This window comes from Malania oleifera, chromosome 10 (genome assembly GCF_029873635.1).
Source record: "Malania oleifera isolate guangnan ecotype guangnan chromosome 10, ASM2987363v1, whole genome shotgun sequence".
Taxonomy (NCBI): Eukaryota; Viridiplantae; Streptophyta; class Magnoliopsida; order Santalales; family Ximeniaceae; genus Malania; species Malania oleifera.
In genome coordinates this window covers 91,936,893-91,960,479 of record NC_080426.1, presented here as the reverse complement: position 1 = coordinate 91,960,479, position 23,587 = coordinate 91,936,893, and the positions used below count along the sequence as shown (strand labels likewise).

Here is a 23,587-nt window from a genome sequence, read left to right as displayed (position 1 = left end):
TTCGTTTTTGATTCAGTATATGTATAGTAGTACGAATTGTAAGTATATATTGTACTGTGGTTTGAAGGTTTTGGAGTCTCGGTTCGTCGTTTTGGGGATCGTAGAGTTTGTAATTAGAATTCGGGTTAAGGTAAGGGGATTCTGTTTATATCAGTTTATTTTCGAAATCAGGATCAGCAAGCTTGTAGGCTACAATCGTATATATATATATATATATATATATATATATATATATATATATATATATATATGTTTTGGTAACTTATTTGGAGAAATCCATCGGGTAAAAATGCGGGATTTTCGGGTTACAGTTGTCAGGAAAATTAGGGATTTCGGATATCATCGCTACTTTGTTTGGAAAACTGTTGGCTATGTTGAAACTATATTATTGAGGTGACCGTAGTCCATATTTGCATAAATTGTATACTTGAATTTGTAAACAATTTGATTTGCCGTAAACCAAATAAGTGTGGTATGTATGGTTGTATGTATTTGTTTCAGGTATTTGTAAAATAGCTATGTGGCAGCTTATTATCGTACGCTTAAATGTATAGGAACATGAGTTTCAAAATGATTTCAGGTTTTGTGAAATCGGCTAGGGGCGGTTAATTACCGTACGCCGAAATAGCTATGTGCTGGCTAATTACCGTATGCTGCACCATGTATCAGTTAACTACCGTGGGCGAGAGTGGCCGGCTCTATATCCGGGGTGTGAAATATCACCAGTATGTTCCGGCTGGTCACCGATGGGTGTGTTCTACACCGAATGGAGCAATGTAATCACGGTGGGCCTCGGTCGTCGCAGCGTAGTTGCGTATGTAGCAATGTAATCACTGTGAGACTCAGGTGACCATGTGTAGCTGCGTATGGAGCAATGTAATCACTATTGGGCCTTGGTCGTCGCGGCGTAGTTGCGTAGGTAGCAATGTAATAGCTGGGAGACTTAGGTGACCTTGTGTAGTTGTGTACTAGTGTGACGACACTGATCGTATGTTTTGGGTATCGTATGTACTAGAATGGTTTTGTGAAAATACTGGAATTGTATGTAACTGTATGAAACTGTATGGAAATGTTTCGAACTGTACCATATTTTGTCGTGTTATGAAGTATGTAAAATAACACTAGTATGCCACACACTAATATAACCTATTTTCTTCCTTACTGAGAGGTGTCTCACATTGAACGTACGTACAATGTTTTTTTTTTCAAGTCCTTCAGGTAGCTGTATGTAGCATCCTAACGTCTGGAAGCGGGGGTGCCATTAGCTACTGCTGATACCGTCAGGTACGGGTTTTTGTATCCGAGTTGTCGGGATGGTTTTTGGGTAGATGCCTGGAGTATGTTGTAATTATGGGAGTGTATATCCTAGTTTTGTATAGACTCTGGTATGATACTGTATGTGTATAAAAAGATAGTATTCCTCTGCGTATTTTGATGAATATGAATGTTTTTGTGTATGTATATAGGGTATCTGTTCACCCCAGGGGGTCGGACCCTCTTCTATGTTGTATCATGTATGTTTTAATTGATACAGAGACAGGTTAGATTACTATATTCACACTTGGGTCCCACTAGCGGGTTCGGGGTGTGACAGCTTGATATTAGAGCTAACCAAGTTGTTAGGTCTTGTAGACTTGGTTAGGAGTATTGATGTGTACATACCAGAGTATAGGATGTAGGAAATGGGTAGTGTTGGTCGAAGGTTATTCTGTTGCTAGATCGGGATGTGTCAGTGGTATTCCGTGTTTTTCCTGGAATAGGCAGGGCTGACCATTAATGGATTTGTGTCGGTGTGATGGGACTGGCTTAAACCTGTGAGAGTGTTAGTTAACATGATTAGGTTTATGATTGTGTTAACTGCGTACGATATAGGAATTCTAACTGATTCCTATACTATTTTCAGAATGGAGCCCAAGGATAATAACTTGGAGAGTGGGTCTGAGGAGACGGCAAGTGATGAGTCTCCTTCTGTTTCTCGTGGTTTGGCGAGACAGGTGATCCGAGAGATTGGGAGGAGTGTTAGGAGATGCGAGAGCTCTCCTATCGATGCGGGGCGTACCATCGAGAGGTTCACACGCATGCACCCTCTGACATTTACGAGAGGACCTGATCCGATAGTGGTGGAGGTTTGGGTCAAGAAGACCGAGAGGATTTTGGAAGTCCTCCACTGCACTAAGAAGCAGAAGGTCTTGTACACTACCTTCTAGCTGACTAGGGAGGCAGGGCGATGGTGGATAGCAGTGAGTCTGTTTGAGAGACAGAGAGCTGGTCCATCTGGTATGACGTGGGGCCGTTTCAAGGAGGTATTTTTAGAGAGATACTTTTCGGTCTCCACTCGGGATGCGAAGGCTGATGAGTTTTCAGGCCTGATGCAGGAAACTTTGACAATACAGAGGTATGCTACCAGATATATCGAGTTATCTCGATTTGCGCCGTACTTGGTTTTGAATGAGCACGAGAAGACTCGGAGGTTCGAGAGGTGTCTGAGGAAAGACATCCGCCGTCTAGTGGGGATGCTGCAGATCCGTGAGTTCTCTGTTCTGGTGGATAAAACCAACATAGTTGAGACCGACCTTCAGGGAGATGAGGTAGTGCAGGTTCAGGGGAAAAGGCCAGTATCTTCTGGTCCTCAGAGTGGTCCTTGGCAGGGATAGTGGAAGAAGAAGAAGAATTATAGCTCTGGTTATTGGCGGAACATTGAGCGGCCGAGTTCTCAGGGGGATCCATCCTCCGCACCATGCACTAAGTGCCGTAAATGGCATGATGGCGAATGTCAGCCATTCTGGGGTGTCTGCTACAACTGTGGCAAGTCAAGCCACATGGCGAAGAGCTGTCAGGAGCAAAGGAGGATTATGCCTGCATAGAGTCAGAACCGTGGGAGTATTCAGATGCCTCGGGGGAACTACCAGGCAACCACGGCTGTAGTGAGAGTATATTCACTTACTCCAGAAGATGCGGAACATGCTGGGAACGTGGTGACAGGTACCATGTTATTGCTTTCGAATAGAGCCATTGTTTTATTTGATTTGGGGGCAACTCATTCGTTCATATCTGCTAGTTTTGTGAAGTTGTGTGAGGCAAAAACCTGTGTGATGAATGAGATGTTGGATGTGACTACGCCAACTAGGAGTGTAACGATTTGTAGTAAGATGTTAGGAAACTGCCTAATTGTGATTCGGGAGAGACTGCTACCGGTAAATCTTGTAGTATACGATATATCGGGTTTCGACGTCATACTGGGAATGGATTGGTTGTTCTTTAACTATGCGGTGATTGATTGTTGTAAGAAGGTAGCAGTGTTCAGATCTCCTGGGAAGCAGGAGTATAAGTTTGTGGGATCGTGTGTGTGTTCGACGCCACAGATTATATCGGCATTACAGGCGAGGAGGTTTCTCTTAGATGGTTGTCAGGGGTACTTAGCTTGCGTGAAGGAACTGCCATGGGATGAGTTGAGACTCGAGGATGTTTGGGGTGGTCAACGAGTTTTCGGATTTGTTTCTAGATGACTTGCCCGGTTTACCTCTGGATCGTGAGGTGGAGTTTATGATAAAGTTGCTGCCTGGTAAGACACCGATCTCTAAAGCTCCATATCGGATGGCTCTAGCAAAACTTCGAGAGTTGAAGAAGTAGTTGCAAGAACTACTAGACTAGGGTTTTATTCGACCAAGTGTTTCACCCTAGGGAGCTCCAATTTTGTTTGTGAAGAAGAAGGATGGGTCGATGCATATGTGCATTGACTACCGTGAGATCAACAAAGTGACGATGAAGAACCGTTACCCTTTGCCTTGTATAGATGATCTTTTTGACCAGTTGTAGGGAACGCAGGTCTTTTCGAAGATCGACCTATGGTCAGGGTATCATTAGGTGAGGGTTAGGTCTGAGGATGTAGCAAAGACCGCTTTCCTAATCAGATACGGCCACTATGAGTTTTTGGTTATGTTGTTCGAGTTGACCAATGCACCGGCAGTGTTCATGGATTTGATGAATCGGGTTTTCCATAAGTACCTAGACCAGTTTGTACTGGTGTTCATTGATGACATTTTGGTATACTAGAGGAGTTCGAAAGAGCATGGGAAACATTTAAGGTTAGTGCTACAGACTCTGCGAGAGAAGAAGTTGTACGCCAAGCTGAAGAAGTGTGAGTTCTGGTTGAATCAGGTCGTGTTCTTAGGCCATGTGGTGTCTGAGGGCGGTATCTCCATTGACCCTAGCAAGATTGAAGCTATGGTCAACTGGGCTAGACCGAAGAGTGTGCAGAAGGTTCGTAGTTTTCTAGGACTAGCGGGTTACTATCGTTGGTTCGTGGAGGGATTCTCTAAATTGTCTGGACCTCTGACACAATTGACTAAGAAGGGGGTGAAGTTTGACTAGACTAGTGATTGCGAGCAGTGCTTTCTTGAGTTGAAGCACCGGGTGGTTATTGCTCCAGTCTTGACCATTCCTTCGGGGGATGAGGGTTTTGTGATTTATAGCAATGCGTCTCTAAAGGGTTTGGGATGTGTGCTTATGCAACAGGGTAAGGTAGTAGCTTATGCTTCTCGACAACTTAAGGAGTATGAGAAGAATTACCCTACGCATGACTTAGAGTTAGCTGTTGTTGTTTATGCCTTGAAGATCTGGCGACACTACCTATACAGTGTTCGGTGTGAGATTTTCACTGACCACAAAAGTCTTAGGTACTTTTTCATGCAGAATGAGCTGAATATGAGGCAAAGGAGGTGGCTAGAGTTGATTAAGGACTACGATTGCATGATCATTTATCACCCGGGAAAGGCTAATATGGTAGCAGATGCGTTGAGTTGGAAGTCAGAGCATACAGTAGTAACTGCAATTGTGGTTCAGCATCATATCAGACGGGATCTGGAAAGCCTTGGCGTGGAGTTGGTGACTGCTAATCATCAGGCTTTCGTTGCCAACTTGGTAATCCAGCCGACCTTGTTTGAGCGTATTAAAGTCATGCATGCTAATGATGCAGAGTTAGCTGAGATTGTGGAGAAAGCGCAGTAGGGTTTGGCTACGGATTTTAACATCTTTGATAGAGGTGTGTTGAGGTTTGAGACCAGACTGTGTGTTCCAAATGACAATGGGATCAGAAGGACGATTATGGAGGAAGCGCATCGTTCTCTATATACGGTACATCCGGGTAGTACGTAGATGTATCGGTATTTGCGCTAGTCCTTCTGGTGGAGTGGTATGAAGAGGGATATTGCCCGGTTTGTGGAACAATGTTTGATGTGTCAGCAGGTTAAGGCTGAAGATCAGAGGTCAGCAGAGCCGTTGCAGCCTTTGCCTATTCTGGTATGGAAATGGGAGCACATTTCTATGGACTTTGTTACCGGATTGCCGCCAGTGCATCACGGGCAGAATGCTATTTGGGTAATCATGGACAGGTTGACAAAATATGTTCACTTTGTACCGATGAAGGTCAGCTACCCTTTAAGTAGGCTAGCGAACTTGTATGTGCATGAGATTGTGAGAATGCACGGAGTACCGGTGTCCATTGTGTCAGATCGAGATCCAAGGTTTACTTCTCGATTCTGGAAGAGCTTGCAGGAAGCATTGGGGACGAAGCTTACTCTCAGTACCGCGTTCCACCGCTAGACTGATGGACGGTTGGAGAGGACGATACAGATCTTGGAGGATATGTTACGGGCTTGTGTATTGGACTTCGGTGGTAGTTGGATTCAGTTTCTGCCACTAGTGGAGTTTGCCTATAATAATAGCTTCTAGGCTAGTATAGGGATGACACCGTTTGAGGCTTTGTATGATTGGAGGTGTCGATCCTCTTTGTATTGGAATGAGGTCTGTGAACGTCAGGTTTTAGGACCTGAACTCGTGCAGTAGGCATCTGAGAAGGTAGGTTTGATCCGGGAGAGGATTAGAACGGCCTAGAGTCAGCAGAAGAGTTATGCAGATGTTCGCCGCCGTAAGTTGGAGTTTGAGGTAGGGGGCAAAGTATTCCTTATAATCGCTCCGATGAAGGGAGTGATGAGATTCGGAAGGAAGGGCAAGTTGAGCCCGAGGTATATCAGACCATTTGAGGTTATTGAGCGAGTGGGTCCGATAGCCTACATAATTGCACTACCCCCAGCACTCTAGAGGGTCCACAATGTGTTTCACATATCCATGCTGAGAAGGTACATGTTGGATCCATCTCATGTTATCAGTTATGATGAGTTGGAAATCGAGGATACTTTAGCGTATGAGGAAATACCTGTTCAAGTTTGGACCATAAAGTTCAGAAGTTTCGTACCAAAGAAACACCATTGGTGAAGGTATTGTGGCGAAACCACGAGATCGAGGAAGCTTCTTGGGAACTAGAAACAAAAATACTCCAGAAGTATTTGTTGTTGTTTTGAGTAGTATTTGGATAGCAGGGTGGTATGAGTATGTATGTATGTATGTAATACTCTGTTATCGTATTAGTATTGTGTGGGTAGTCTTTAGGGGAGTCTTGTAGTATTGTGAGCTTCCAAGATCGTGTATACATGTAACCACGATATTCCTCCGCCATAAGTGAGGGAATGTATGTATGTATGTATGTATGTATCGTAACGGGGCTACGTATAAATGGCCGCCGTATTCTCTAGAGTATGTGTGTATGTATCGTAGAGGGGACTGCGTATAAATGGTCGCCACTTCACCTCAGTGTGTATGTATGTAGTAGTATGAATGTGTTTGTAATGAGAGATTGCAAATTTCGAGGATGAAATTTTTGTAAGGAGGGGGGATTGTAAGAACCCAAATTGTGATACATGGGTTAATTGTGTAAAAGAAGGGTAAAATGGTGAATTAAGCAGAGTTCGTCGACAAGGCCAGGGTTTGTCGATAAAGGTTGAAGGCTCCTCGTCGACGAAATTTAGAGACTCATCGACGAGGGAATGCCAAGAGGTCCAGAGGAATTGAAATATTCGGCTCGTCGACGAGGCCACCAACTCGTCGACCAAGCTAATGGCGGACTCGTCGACGAGGATGCCAATTCGTCGACAAATCCACCCAGGTCAAAGGTTCTATAAATGATATTTTTGGTTTCTTTGGTGCTAAGTTTCCCTAAATTCTCTCTCTCTCTCTTCGATTTCTTCGCTGTTCGTCACCTGATTTGTAAATTGGACGTTACTACGAGGATCAGGGAAGGATTCTCCACGTTTCTAGTGGATCAGAATTCCGTTTCGAGCATTTTCGGATTTCAGGCAAAAATCAAGGTAAGGCTCGGTTTTCGTTTCTAATTCAGTATGTGTATAGTAGTATGAATTGTAAGTATGTATTGTACTGTGGTTTATAGGTTTTGGAGTCTCGGTTCGTAGTTTTGGGGACCATAGAGTTCGTAGTTGGAATTCGGGTTAAGGTAAGGGGATTTTGTTTATATCAGTTTATTTTCGAAATCAGGATCGGTAAGCTTGTAGGCTACGATCATATGTATGTTTTGGTAACTTATTTGGGGAAATCCATTGGGTAAAAATGTAGGATTTTTGGGTTACAGTTTTCAGGAAAATTGGGGATTTTGGGTATCATCTCTACTTTGTTTGGAAAACTGTTGGTTACGTTGAAACTGTATTATTGAGGTGATCGTAGTCCATATTTGCATAAATTGTATGCTTGAATTTGTAAACGATTTGATTTGTCATAAACCAAATAAGTGTGGTATGTATGGTTGTATGTATTTGTTCCAGGTATTTGTAAAACAGTTATGTGGCGGCTTATTATCGTATGCTGAAATGCATAGGAACGTGAGCTCCAAAATGATTCCAGGTTTTGTGAAATTGGCTAGGGGCAGCTAATTACCGTATGCTGAAACAGCTATGTGGCGGCTAATTACTGTACGCTGCGCCATGCACCGGTTAACTAACGTGGGCGAGAGTGGCTGGCTCTTTATCCGGGGTGTGAAATATCACCAGTATGTTCCGGCTAGTCACCGATGGGTGTGTTCTACACCGTATGGAGCAATGTAATCATTGTGGGCCTCGGTCATCGCAGTGTAGTTGCGTATGTAGCAATGTAATCGCTATGAGACTCAGGTGACCTTGTGTAGTTGCGTATGGAGCAATGTAATCACTATTGGGCCTTGGTTGCTGTGGCATAGTTGCGTAAGTAGCAATGTAATCACTGGGAGACTTAGGTGACCTTGTGTAGTTGTGTACTAGTGTGACGACACTGACTGTATGTTTTGGGTATCGTATGTACTGGAATGGTTTTGTAAAAATACTGGAACTGTATGTAACTGTATGAAACAGTATGGAAATGTTTCGAATTGTATCGTATTTTTTTGTGTTATGAAATATGTAAAATAATACTAGTATGTCACACACTAATATAACCTGTTTTCTTCCTTACTGAGAGGTATCTCACCCCGAACGTACGTATAATGTTTTTTTTCAGGTCCTTCAGGTAGCTATATTTAGCATCCTAGCATCTAGAAGCGAGGGTGCCATTAGCTACTGCTGATACCGTTAGGTACGGGTTTTTGTATCCAGGTTGTTGGGATGGTTTTTGGGTAGACACCCGGAATATGTGTTAATTATGGGAGTGTATAACCTAGTTTTGTATAGACTCTGGTATGATATTGTATGTGTATAAAAGGACCGTATTCCGCTGCTTATTTTTATGAGTACAGATGTTTATGTGTATGTATATAGGGTATCTATTCACCCCACGGGGTCGGACCCTCTTCTGTGTTGTATCATGTATGTTTTAATTGATACAGTGACATGTTAGATTACTATATTCACACCTGGGTCCCACTCATGGGTTCGGGGCGTGACAATATATATATATATATATATATTAATATTTTGAAGTAATAATAGAATTATTTTAATATGTTAATGTCAATTGATTGACCCAAGGCGACTGCGAAATTTAAATTGTTCATTTCAAGAATCAGTCGGGTCTCTAGTTTACTTATTTAATTTTAAAAATATTATACTAACACACTTTATCAATTTAAATTGATATCATTTTAAAATATTATTTTATCGAGTATAAAATTTATTTTCTACATATACTTTATGGTTAACTAGTATCTCACCAACACTGATAACTACTCCCAAAAGTCTAACTCCCACCCTAAGGCAAACTAGGAACAGTTCCCTGAAGGACTTCAAAAATCATTTGTATAATAGGGTGAGACACTTTTCAATAAGATGGATTATATTAACATCGGTGTGTGACTAACATGGGTTCTTGTGTGAAATAAAATTATATCATTTAAATATATATATATATATATATATATATATATATATGAAATTGAAGAAAATTGTACTATACTGTTTATCAGAAGATACATAATTTACTAGTAATAATGGTCGGCTCAGTATTGCCAATTTATAGTAAATCTGCCCATATATGCATAAAAGACGCAACCTGGACTACCAAAGTAGCGTCATCACACTATCACATAGACATGCTAGCCCTAATGACGGGTTGTGTGGCCCGAAGGCTGGACTCAACTCGCAGCCGACGGTTCCACAGCTAAGTCAAATTATCATCACAAGTACGATTGTGCTTACCTATGGTCACTCAGTATACCACGAATGGGCCTTCCAACAAAAATCTCAGAGTAGTACTGTGGCCCAGGTCTCTAATCGACTTATCAGACCTCCATGCCCGTGTGATTGCACTCACTACCATATATAGCTATGGTACCGTGCTCACAATATCACACATCACAAATCCGCAGGGTTCTAGAACCATATATTGCAATTTACATAATAAAAATTGTATTAAAACTTATTTCATATATAAAAATTGTCATTCAATAAAACCTGGCCCCTGGTTGTCATATCAAACTCGGCCCCTAGCCATTATATCAAAACTCGGCCCCCAACCATTATATCATATATAGTGTAAAAACTAATTAAAACACTCAATTCACATATGCCATTTAAAACAATTTCCATGCCACTCAATTTTCATTTGTTAACCATAAATAAAATAACCTAACTGGAAAAAACATAAATTGCTGGAAACAGAGTGTGAACATCTCTAGGGTTTTATTTAACTCAAAATACATATTTAGTAGAAAATAGGAGATGATCAACCAACCACAATAATTTTTCCCAAAAACATATACTGCATAATATCAGTCCATCTTTCACAAAAAAAAACTAACATAATATAATCCCCTTACCTGGCTTATAAGAAAGTCCGCTGGAAACCTCAAAATCCACACCCTACAGCGTTTGCAACTCAAAATCCTGAAACCACATTTCCCCTAGATAAATCAACACAAACCCCAGAATATTCCTCATTAAGCATTTCCTAGGCCCCCTATACTCTAAAACAACTATAAAGTCTTAAAATATCCTACTTACTCTGATTTTGGAGTAATGCTTGAAAAGCTCAAATCAAAAATCCGTTTTGCTAGACTTGTAGAGAATCTTCCCTGGATCCTCGTGGTAACTTCCGATTGTCGAAATTGGCAACGAACGACAAGAAATCATAGAGAGAGAGAGAGAGAGAGAGAGAGAGAGAGAGAGAGAGAAAATTTGAGTTTCTTAATCACTAAGCAACTTAAAACGCCTATTTATAAGTAATTGACTTGGTCACATTTATCGACAAAATGACGTCTTCAACGACAAACTGCAGAAGAATATTTGGGGATGAAAGAAGGCCTTCGTCGATGAACTCTAAGCTTGAAATTTCAGTTATTCAGGATTTCTTCATCGACAACGCCCTGAACATCGTCGACGAACCACAGAAGGGCCTTGGTCAACAAAAACAGGGGATTCGTCAACGAAGCCTACTGAAATTCCATTTTTAAATTTCCTTTTCTTCTTTTTTTTTTTATTTATTTCTTTATTTTTCGGGTTCTGGTTTCTACAGGAACTCTCTCAGTAAACAGGAAAGAAGATTAAGTTAAGTCAAGATTTTTCTAAAGTTGAACGGATTAAACTGCTATATATGGATATTTATGTTTTCAGTTATTATTACGAAAACCAACCATTCAAAAATGGATTTTTCAAAATTAGGATATATGATATCGTATTTTAAGTAAAAATGAATGGTGGAAAGTTTGGTTTAACCTTATAAACTAAATATACTGTGTTCCTTGGTTGCCTATGGGCTATGTTCAAATTACTGAAATCGTGTGGCAGGTGAATTTTTTTTGGGGGTTATTGTATAACTGAATTTGTGAATATTTGTGAAACACTGGAACTGTTTATGAAAAAGTATAGGGATTTGTTATAGCGTTTGTGAACCAATTTTTATATAATGGTCGAGGGCTAGGATTTTGTTATAGCGGTTGTGAGCCGAGTTTTATATGACGGTCGGGGGTCGGGTTTTATATGACGGATGAGGGCTAGGATTTTGTTTAACAGTTGTGAGTCGAGTTGTATATAACGGCCGAGGGCCATGTTTTATTTGATAGCTAGGGGCCGAGTTTTATAATATGACAGGTTTTATACGAAATGAGTTTAAACTACAATTTTTATTGCTTAAACTGCATGATAAGATTATGAACCCTGAGGACCAGTTGTATTATGAGCACAGTACTGTTGCTAGAGATTCAGTATTTGGTCATGTGCACCCACACTGTTATGAATAGAAGTGTAGGGTGGTTTCAGCCAATTAGCCTCAGTAAAGGATCTACCTTCCCTAAGGTCTGGACCAGGAAGTGGTAAGGCAATTGGAAACCCGCATCTAGGTTGCGGATGCCTGCAGACATAGTTCGCAGATGTATGATTTTAAGTTTGTCTAGGTAGATACCCCAGGGCTTAGTCCAGCTTTCAGGCCACACAACTCGTACCATGGGGGAAGTAAATTGTGCTTAGTCATAGGGAGTGTCTTTTATGCATATCTGCAGATTTATGTAAACGATGTTACTTATTTACTGAACGGTTTATACTATGGAAACGAGACAAGTATTTTCAATTGTGTAAAGCAAGTACAATGTAAAATAGTTATTTTCAGTTATATGGAGGATAGATAATTTCTGTAAACACTAAATGCATGCTGAGCACACACTAATGTTAACTTAATCTGCCTTACTGAGAAGTGTCTCACCCCCAATATACCAATTATCTTTTCAAGACCATCTCGAGGTCGAGTTTAGCAAACTCCGGGGTGGGATGATAGCCAGTTAGTTTTTGAGAGTGTCAATGAGAACTCTATTGTATTTAAGTCGTGTTTGAAGTCCTTGACTATGTAATATGGGTGTACAAATGGAGTTCGTTTCTTTCTTTTGGTTGGAATGTAATATGGATATCGGGAGACTTTTGTATATGTTAATAGTTTAGAACTCTGGTAATGGATTTTGGAGAATGTTTTATTTACTTCCGCTGCAATTATATAATGATTATAGTATCAAGTATACAAACGTCACTAAAGTAGCACCTCGGGCCCACGTGGCGAGTCGGGGCGCTACATGATTCGTTCAGATCAATTAGTTGACATAAGTATACCAACATAATTAAATTATTATTTCAAAAAAAAATTAAGAATATATGAAAAATAAACAATACAAATAATTTAGAACAATTTTTCGATAACTACATTGTTCCAAAATATTTGTTATATATAATTTTCATGCAAATAAAATGACCAAATATATCTTTAGAAAATAAAATATAGTTTAAAACTCATATTGCCCAATTTGTCGAACTACGACTTGCTGCTATGTTTGGTTGAATCTTATATTTAAGAACATAGCGATTGGGATAAAATAAAATAAAAATTGGTGAATTAACTTGATCAAAGGTCAATCAATTAATATTAATAAATTTTCTTTATCCATTTAGCATTCATATTTTGCACATGAAAGAACTCACATTCAACTTTATAACTTTAGTTTATAAAGTAGAATTTTGAAATTTTAGAATATGTTTTTTTAATGCTATATTTGATATGTTGTTTGAATTTAAAAATATTGAGCTATATTTTATTTGTTTTATGATGTGTTTAGTCATTAAATCTTTCTAAAAATTACATCTAATAAATATTTTGTACCATTATAATAATATATATTTTTTATGTTTTATTGGCAACTCTAGTTTTCATATATATATATTTTAAAATTTTGAAGTAATAATAGAATTATTTTGATATGTTGATGTCAATTGATTGACCCAAGCGACTACAACATTTAAATTGTTCATTTCAAGAATCAGGTCTCTAATTTACTTATTTAATTTTTAAAATATTATACTAACACACTTTATGAGTTTAAATTGATATCATTTTAAAATATTATTTTATTGAGTATCAAATTTATTTTCTACATATACTTTATGGTTAACTAATAGTTAATTAATGGAAGATTCATTGGTGAGCTTTTGACAATTTTTAGAATAAACATACTTGAAAATTTTAGAAGGTGTGATTGAATTTTATCCTAAATAAAATAAACAATAACAATCTATATGGTCAAATCTATGGGAGAGATGTTAAGTTATGCCGTCAAATCTGGGTCGTATTTTATGCATGACTGAAACTGGACTATGTGGCTTCATCAACTGCATTCCCGACCTTTCTAGTAGTGTCAGCATTATGTCAGACAACGTCATGCTACTATAAGCTCTACAAGGTACAGTAGGTTTGGCGGCGTCACATATCTTTTTAATAAGTAAATGACAAATAAACTAAAATGAATTTGAAATGATGAAATATCATAGATAATTCATAAAAAAGAAGTTTAAAGTACAAAAAAAAAAAAAACAATTTAATTTAATTTTTTTTTTTTAAAATCCAAAATAAATTCGTGAATTTCTAATTTTCAAAAAATTTCATAAATAAAAAAAATTCTTAGAACATTGAAAGAAATTCCTTACAATCAAGAAAATATTTGAGAAATTATTTAAAATATAGAAAATTTTTGAAAATATTTTAGCCTCGTAAGACTTTATTTCGGCATATATTCCTTTCTACATATCTTTTTTTCAATTTTATCTGATATTATGTGTCTTTTATTAGCTAATCACATGGGTCATGCTCTCTAGCTTTTGCTTCTTAATTTCTTACTTTATTCCTCATTTATACCTCTAAATAAATATGACGATAGACCTTGAGGTTATGTCTATGCATGAGCTTGGGGATATAGAGGTAAGAGAAGATTTTTTTCATGTGCATTACTTCTCCACATCAAATGGCATGGTAAATAATAAAATGGAAAAGCACGCAAAAAAAAGAGTCAATTCTATAAGGAATCTTTGGGGCATGCCTTTAAAGGTCTCAAGGAAAGGGAAGATTTGTGTCTTGTATATGGTGGCCCAATATTAAAAAAGAAGGAAATATTTTGAATCTTGATTGATTGATTTCAAAAGTAATCTCAAATTAGTTAAATCCAAATCATATGAAAAGTGTGTAGGTGCGCTAATACCTTTCCCATCACATAATCGTACTCCTAGACTCAACTTGATTGTGTGACCATCACTACATCTTCCTTGGATTTGGGTCAATTAACTAGTTAGTGATTAATTATATGATCTAATCCCACCTACAATAAGCTAGATAGGTTAGTGGCAACTTCGTTAATTCATATATTTGACCCATACTGGATACGCATTTTCCTATTAATTCAATCTTTTCATTTGTATATATCTAGGTTGTTCAAACATACACATTCAATAGGGTCGCCCCTTTGGGATGTCCGACACTCTAAATTGATAAATCCTTCTAGCCATCAAAGCCCTTCATCTACTAAATTCAAGTAAATAATAAATGGAATTTAGAAAGGACGGACCCTTTAAAATGTATGACTAACTTGCATCAATCACACTATTCCCTTGTCCACAACAATTCAAATCCTCTATATATATATATATATATATATATTTAAAGATGTTTAAAATGAAGTCTACGATTTCATTAAAAGCTAAATTAGTTTAGCATCACCTAGATTCTATTGAGGATAATTAATTGTTAGACAATCTTCATCTTTTGAAACGGCGCATGTCCTTGCCCGCCTCAAAGTTAAGAAACCATGAAGAGGAGTAGAATTCTCTTCACTAGTAGAATATTAATTAAAATATCAAAATTTGAATCTTAAGAGTTATAATTTTTTATTTAAAATAATACTTTTATATTTAAGTGTTGGAGAAGGATAGAGGGAAGACTCATTATCTAAATGGATTAGTTGAGATCTTAAAGAGTTTCAAACATTATCGTCCAAAAAAAAAGTACTTGCAGAATTTGCGAGTGCTAATTAAGTTCAAAAGTTGTTTCTAAAAAAAGTGTCTGTGGCTTCTTTTTCTTCTTCTTCTTCTTCTTTTGCTTTTTTTAAAAATTGAATTTTATTTTTCATTTTTAAAGTTGTTTTAATTACCACATTCATAGAGGTAGTTTTTGTGTTTGGATGTCGTAGATGGACTTCTCTCCCTTGTAAAACAATTTCATATATGGACGATTAGTTTATTCCCATGCTAAAAACCCGAGTTTGTAACCTCTATACTCTCCCCCTTCAGTTTACTAGATGAAAAACAATTAAAAGTGTTGCAAGATAAAATGGTGATGACTTACAACGTTGCTCTCCGACTTCCGATGACCTGAAAAGGATGAAAACAATGCAGGCTTGGATGACCCGGGGTGTACACTAGGGGGTCACTCTGATGCCTGAGTAAGGGAATGCTTTTAAGAGGTCGAATGTAACAGTAAGATTGGGTTAAAAGTAAGTTACCTTGACTTATCTGCATCACTGTTCTTTATAGTGGCGAGGTTTGTGATGCAGGGATGTGGATCGCTCTAGAGGTTTAAAGCGTCAGCGTGGATTTCTCTCTTCATTATTGGATTAGAGCTAATTGCTCCTACAATCAGCTATTCGTAAGCACATTCTGTCGAGCTGATCTTTGTGGCCATTTTTGCCAAGTTGTTTTTGCTGAGCAACTCTTCGTGGGCTTTTTCTGCTGAGCCGTTTTTTCCAAAAAACTCTTTGTGGGCTTTTTCTTCCAACCTAATCTTCGAGGTAGTTCTTGTCAAGTTGTTTTTGTCGACCCACTCTTCAAGGCAATTCTTGTTGAGCCATTCTTGCTGAGCAGACTTTGCCAAACTAATTCGGTCGAGCTACTCTTCAGGGCAATTCTTGTTGAGCCATTTTTGCCGATCAACTATTCATGGTCACATTCTACTGAGCTGATCTTCATAGCCATTCTTGCCAAGCTTTTTTTGCTGAGTAGCTCTTCGTGGGCTTTTGTTAGGCATCCTTCTGGCCTCACAGGCTATGCTCGTCAGTTGGGTCGATTACGCTTAATGTGCTATACTCATTTGTTGGGTAGTCTTTTGGCCTCGTGAGGTTTGCTCGTTAATTGGGCTGATTTTGCCTAATGAGTTGTGTTCACTTATTGGGCAGTATTATGACCTCACGAGCTTTGCTCGTTAGTTGTGTCAATTTCGCCTAATGAGTTATGCTCATTTGTTGGGAAGTCTTCTGGCCTCACGAGGTTTGCTTATCAGTTGGGCTGATTTCGCCTAATGAGCTATGCTCATTTATTGGGCAGTCTTATAACCTCACAAGGTTTGCTCATCAGTTGGGCTGATTTTGCCTAATAAGTCGTGCTCACTTGTTGGGCAGTCTTCTAGCCTCATGAGCGTTACTCGTCAGTTGGGCTAATTCTTCTTTACCTAATGAGTTGTGCTTACTCGTTGGGCAGTCTTCTAGCCTTATGAGTTTTGTTCGTCAATTGGGCCAATTTCGTCAAATGAGCTATGCTCATTTATTGGGTAGTCTTCTGGCCTCACGAGGTTTGCTCATCAGTTGGACCGATTTTGCCTAATAAGTTGTGTTCACTTATTGGGCAGTCTTTTGGCCTCATGACCATTGCTCATCAGTTGGGCCAATTCTTTTTTTCCTAATAAGTTGTGCTCATTTTTTGGCTAAAATCGAATAGCGTGAGAGAGAATGCAGTTATAGGTATGTATGCAAAATTTGATAATTTAATAAAGGCATACAAAATGTTCGAGATGACTGACAGAGATGCAATTTTATGGAACAATTTCCTTGGGCATGCTAGGTTAGGTCAGAACCCCCTATGGCATTGGTATGCGAGACATCTAGGGGAGTGTAGGACTGGAACTTACTTGTATGTCCTAATCCCCCAAGGACTACTCTACAACTTGTTACTCTCTTGCCTCTTCCCTATTTTAGAGGCCTCCTCCATATCCCTCGAACTCTTTCTCTTTAGATAAGTTCGCTCTCTTTTTGTGTCCATTACCTCTTCCAGATTAATATACTTCTGCACTCATGCCATCAGCTCCCCCATGTCAGCTGGGGGTCTCTTTCCTAGAGAAGATAAAAGGTTTCCTGACTGAAGGGCCGTGGTCAGGGCTGCCAACGCCACTCCAATGTCCAGGTTGCGGATCTACACGGTCACGGTGATGAAGCGATGCATGAACTTTTTCAGCGTCTCGCATTCTCCTTCAACTAAGTTCATCAAATGAGCCGAAGTTTTAACAATTCTTCGACTGCTCATGAAATGGCTGGTAAACTGCTGTTCCATCTCAGAGAATGAGCCGATCGATCCAAGCCATAGGGTTCACTACCAATCCCCTGACACTACCTTTAAGGGTGGCTACGAATGCCCGATACATGATGGCTTCAAGTGCACCCTGCAATTGCATCAACACCTTAAAGGTGTCCAGATGATCAACCAGGTCAGTCAAAGCCCCGTTCCTTTTAAAGGTCGGCATTTTGAATTTGTTGGGCAGCGGGGCCTACATCACTTCTTTGGTGAACGGCGGCTCCAAGGATCTTAGAGAGGTTTCCCTGTAAAAGGGGTTGGTTAAACCCTCTTTCATCATTTTCTCAATTTGGTCTATCTTCTTAATCCTTTCCTCTAACTCGGTCGATCTCTGCTCATTCACTCTTACGCTATTCGCGTCTTCCACCTTCTTAGTGAGGTTAGTTTTTTCATCACTCTCCTTTAGTTTCTCTGCTTTCTTAGGTGGGTTGGGGCTAACCTGTTGTCGGTGGGGGACATGCTCCTCTTGACTCTTTTGGTGCATTAGTAGGTTGAACATATCCTCCATTTTCTTTTGGAATGCGATAAATTTCTCCCTGGTGACCCCCGAATGCTCTACAGAAGTGGAGTGAATGGACTGGGGTGATTCTTTTCCAGCGGTAGGGCCGGAGCTTGAGGCGTGAGTGGTTGTCATCATTTGAGTGTCAGAGGTCGGGAGCAAAATGAGCACCTCTCAGAAGCAGTTCCCATACACAGCGCCAACTGTTGGGAGATAAAATGGTAATGACCTGGGACGTTGCTCTCCGACTTCGGATGACCTGAAAAGGATGAAAACAAAATAGGCTTAGAGGACCCGAGGTGTACTCTGGGGGGTCACTCTGATGCCTAAGTAAGGGAATGCTTTCAAGAGGTCGAATGCAATAGTAAGATTGGCTTAAGAGTGAGTTATCTTGGCTTGTCTACATCACCTTTCTTTACCTTGGATCGCTCCAAAGGTTTAAGCGCCAATGTGGATCACTTTAGGCATTTAAGGTGCCAGTGTGGATCTCTCCCTTCATTATTGGATTAGAGCTAATTGCTCCTACTAGAGAATTCGACGTGGGTAGTGATTGCTGAGTTTTGACTTTCTTTTATAAGCTGATATATTTATGGCATATAAAAAAGAAAGGATTTCTCGGCATAATAATAATAATAATATAGAAGGAAAGATTAACATCTCCATCCCCATAATCTTTAACATTAATTTGTTCCTGTGTGCACATATACGTAGTGAATGAAAAATACATATTGGTCAAGAAGTCACATTATAGTGTCATCATCATTTAAAATATCTTCATATTGAAGAAATGTTGCCCATCTTTTCTATAAAGTATGTTAATTAAATGGCAATACAATATTCCAAAAGTCTGCAGGACAATACCCAAGGAAGATCGATAGTCAACATATATATATATATATATATATATATATATATATATATATATAAAATGAATTAATTGATTGACTTCAATAAATTAAGCAACACCGCCCATGCACGCACGTACCCTTCCCTCTCCATCCCATGCACGTAATTCCATGCACCCTCATTGCCTCGTTAATTAATTGGTCCTTCATCTTCAAATCATTGAATCCATCCTCCAGTTCCAAAGTATTTTCAACAAAACCCATTCCCTGCCCCCACAAAATTAATATTAATGAATTTCATCGTTGACGAACAGCTGACATATTTATATTTATGCAAGATCATGAGGATGGATGGATGGGTACATGCATATGATCAATTAATTAATCTCATTCTCAGCTGCATAGCTACATGTCGAAATCATCGGACAACTTTCTGGTGGAATGAAACTTGTCGTTGTCGACTTCGGTGATAGCAAAGGATCGCGAGGAGTAGAACTCTTGGTCATCAAAACCTTCTCTCACCTCCTCGATCCTCTCCACAGCCTCCTTCATGTCCCACCTCTTCTCCACGTCCCCCACGCAGCACGCCAACCCTATCCTCAACAGCTTCATCATCTCCCTTTCGCTCCCCACGCTCCTTCCTCCCCCCATCGCCTTGTCCAACACCTCCGCTCCCGATGCCTCCGCCTCCTGTGCCACTGAGCTTACCCACCTTGCCAAGTCCGACTCTTCGCTCCCCTTCCCTTGCCCCCGCTGCAACATGTAGTTGGCCGGGAACCGAGCCGTGAGGATCTCGATAATAAGGACGCCGAGACTCCAAACGTCGGTCCTCTTAGTGACGCGGTGGAGGTCGCGGTACTCGGGTGACTTGTAGGCCACCAGGAAGTCTTGGGCGTGCTCTTGGTTAGTGAGTGGAACAAGTCCGTAGTCGGCGAGTAGAGGTTCGAAGGACTCATTGAGGAGGACATTCGAGGATTTGAGGTGACCGTGCGGAGTGACAAGGCTTGAAAGCTCGCCGTGGAGGTACGCCAGCCCCCTTCCCACTCCTTTTACGATTTTCAACCTACTTGGCCAATCTAGACTCGGTACGCCTTGAGCATTGTTGCCTGCATTAATTTGCATAAGTCAAAATACAAAGTATATATTTGCAATGTTCGCTACATGAGAATGTAAAAATAGCTAACCGTTCCCTCAAAAAAAAAAAAAAAAAAGTAGAAATAACTAATTTTTGTCATATAGAATCAAATTGATAACCTAATCTATATTATATGCGCTATATATGTTTGTCATATAATTTTTTATTCTATCGTACTAATTTTAATCCATTTCATACCGTGAAGACGAACGGCAAGGCTGCCATTGTGAACAAAGTCGGTGACCAAGAGCTTCTCTTCCTGCCTGTAGTAGTAGGCAACAAGAGGAAGCAAGTTGGGGTGTGTGAGCTTCCCAAGCCTTCTCATGTGCTCTTGAAACTCTTCCCTCCCAACATTGTTCATCTCCTTAAACCTCTTCACCACCATCACCGGTCCATTCACCAGTGCTGCCTTGTAGGATGACCCGAAGCACCCGCTCCCCATTATCTCCGCCGACGCCTTCAGCAGCTCCCCCAGCTCGAACTTCTCCCTGTCTTGCCTAACAAATGACAACCTCCCACCTGCCGCTTGTCCCCCGCCGGCACCACCCTTCTTGCCCTGCTCCATCTGGTCCAGCTCCCCGGACCCCACCTTCTTCCCCAAGCTTGACGGCAGAGGCCGACCCTCCGCTGCAAGCGGCAATTGATGCCGAGCTGACCGCTGGTGGCTCCGAAGGATGACGATCGTCAGGGCGCAGATGGCCACCAATGCTATCACCGCTACTACCACCGCCACCGCGGTTATTACCACAGTAGATGTCTTGGAGCCACCGCTGCCGCCGTTATGGCCGGAGTTGGTGGAGCTGGCATTGGCGACAGGGCAGATGTTGGCCAGCGGTGCCCCGCATAGACCCCGGTTGCCTGCTTCACACGTAATCAAAGGAATATCAAGTGGTCAAATTTAGAGTATGATTAATGGGAAAAAAATAATAGATATAGCAGGCATATAGTAACATGATTTTATCAAGTAGAAAAATTGTGTAAATTAATTAAATACATACATTTGGCGAAATTAAAATAAATTTGTTGTGTATAATTTGTGTATCTAATAATTTCTCGGTTAATGGATGCCTCCAATGGAACCAAAAAAAATAAAGATTAGATGTGGCAATCCAATAAGTATACATATAATATCCTTCTTTTTTTTTCCTTTTTTTTTTTTGAAGTACAATCATATTGCTCTATCTATTTACAACATATAAATATCTTATCTTTGAATATTTTATTTCAATTTTGTCTTCATTTATATCTATTACCATCATGATAGAACAACATATTTTAATTCTCTTCTTTGAGCTACAACTGTAAAATTTTGATTTCTTCCTTGATTACTTTACCGAAACAAAAAAAACCACATACAATTAAAAAGGCCTTTCAAATGATTGGAACAGCCTTTTCCACTATGAAAAATAGCTTTTAAAATATTTTATATGGGTTTGATTATTTGTCACATACTAGCCTTTGTGAGATTATTTTCTTTATTTTTTACTATAAAATTAATTAATGTCCATATTCAACATGGATGCAAAATTTTTAATGCATGCATATCTAAAAATTTTGAGCATATTTCATGAATTTACTTATTATTAAAAATTTATGCACAGAAGTGCAGTTTTCAAATTGAAATTAAATTCTGTTTGAGAGATAAGTAAATATATGATTTTCAAAAAATAGACTCTAAATTAATTAATTATATACGTACTAAGTGCGTTTTGAAAACTTAAAAAATGATTTTTAAATATTGAATACAACTTTTTCCATTTATCTAAAACAAAGAAGAAAATCATTAGCAGATCGATTATCTAAATCAATCATAAGTAATCTGATGGTGTTGATCCCAAAAAAAAAAAAAATGGTGATTAGTAAATAATCAATGCCCGCATTAGCCTTCCTAGAATTTGTATCTTAAAAGGCATTCAACTGTTAAGATACAGGGTTAGGCTGTGAAACCAATTCGGCCCACATCGGTCATATGTTTGTCCCCCGAATAGAAATAAACAAATGAAGTAACTAACCTGAAAAGTTGGTTGGATCCATCTTGGAGATGGTCGGGGGAATAGGACCCTCCAACAGGTTGTTGGAGACATTCACCAGGTAGAGCTTCTTGTCATTGTGGAAATCTGGTATTCTACCAGCAAACCTGTTGTTCTCCAGCTCCAACTCCAAAAGTCTGGGCAAGCGGGTGAGCGACTCCGGGATTTTCCCGCTCAACCTGTTGTTTGCCAAGTGCACCTTCTTCAGGTTCAGCATTCCCGCGAACGCGCCGCCCGCGATTTCCCCGTCGAACTGGTTGTCCGACAGGTAGATCGATTTCAATGCCGGAAGGATTGTGCTTATGTTGGGCAAATGGCCGCTGAGGTTGTTGCTCTTCAAGCTCAGGGATCTCAAATTGGGCAGCCTCCTGAGGGCCTCCAAGCTCAGCGCGTCGCTCTTCAGCCCCTTGTTCTCTGCCTGCAGAACCCACACCGATCCGCCGTTGCAGACTAGGCCGTCCCAGTTCGCTTTGTTCCCCCTGCACGGGCTGCTTGTATCAGATAACCACGGTGCCAATCCTCCGGGACTATCGAATTGGGAAATGAAGGAGCGCAGGGCTTCTGATTCCGGCGAACTGCTAGCCGCGGAACCGGCAGCAGCCATCCCCGGATCAACGTTGGATAGTACTACCAATATGAAAACGGTTAACGTCGGGAGGCGCAGCTGCAGCAGAGGGTGCAATGTGGACGGAGGCGCCCGATTCTGTTTAATCATATTAAAAGCGGTACGGGAGGCGGTGGGGGCCATGGAAGCGGCGATGATGGTGTGAGGTGGTGCACGCACTGGTGGGGCGGCGTGCGTGCCCTCCACGGGGGCTGTGGGATTTGAGGATGGTTGCCGTGGCTGCAGGGGCGAAGATGGCCTTTGTGGGGGATGGAGTAGTTTTAATGGCATAGCGTTGCTCGTGAGAGAGAGAGAGGAGCTAGGTGCTAAGAATAGATAATAAAATTAAAAAGGGGGGGGGGGGGGGGAGGAAGGGATGTGGTGCATGATCAAGTGAGGGCAGCATTGCTTTGCATGCATGCAGAGTGGGTTTGACGAAGTCTCCCAGTCCTTTATTTTCTGCATCAATCTACGTGTATGCGTGTGGTATGTGAGAGATTTGAGCGGACAGCCTAGAGTTGTACGTCTTTTTACTTTTACCAGCCCAAGCCCAATGCGGGAAGGGTCAAGGGCACTGCTGTAATTAAACTTGTTGGCAACGGTAATATCTAGTTATATTTAGGGATGTACAGCTGTCCGCGGCTATTCCTTGTCAGTGCATTCCCCGGTTGACCTCACTTCCTCCATCTCTTTCAGTTATCATAAATAATCTTTTTTTTTTTTTCTATTATCCAATTGAATTAACTATTTCATTTTATTTACCATTAAACCTTTGAATTTAATTATTCCATATAAAGTATCAGAAACTATATATAAAACCAAATCCCTTCACATATGTATATGAGTTGAAAATATCCTATGCTAGTAGCTTCACCTACATAGTTTGAGAGTCATTAACTGATTAAGAGGGATCATTACTTTTCATTGTATTAAACAAGAATATTAAGGAGTATAACTTACTTATCTTCCATAATAACATATAATACTTTATTGATTTAACTTCAATGAAGTATTTAATCCCTTG

General features: G+C 40.0%; 1 protein-coding gene across 1 annotated transcript; it reads right to left on the bottom strand.

Moving 5' to 3' along the window:
* Window positions 1-19,199: 19,199 nt before the first annotated feature.
* Window positions 19,200-22,854, bottom strand: LOC131166778 (pollen receptor-like kinase 1). Its single transcript, XM_058125347.1, has 3 exons — window positions 21,942-22,854; window positions 20,128-20,787; window positions 19,200-19,900 (listed from the first exon to the last, which is right to left on the bottom strand). Exons 1-3 carry the CDS (start codon window positions 22,852-22,854, stop codon window positions 19,200-19,202), a joined length of 2,274 nt encoding a protein of 757 aa, XP_057981330.1.
* Between the last annotated feature and the right edge of the window lie 733 nt (window positions 22,855-23,587).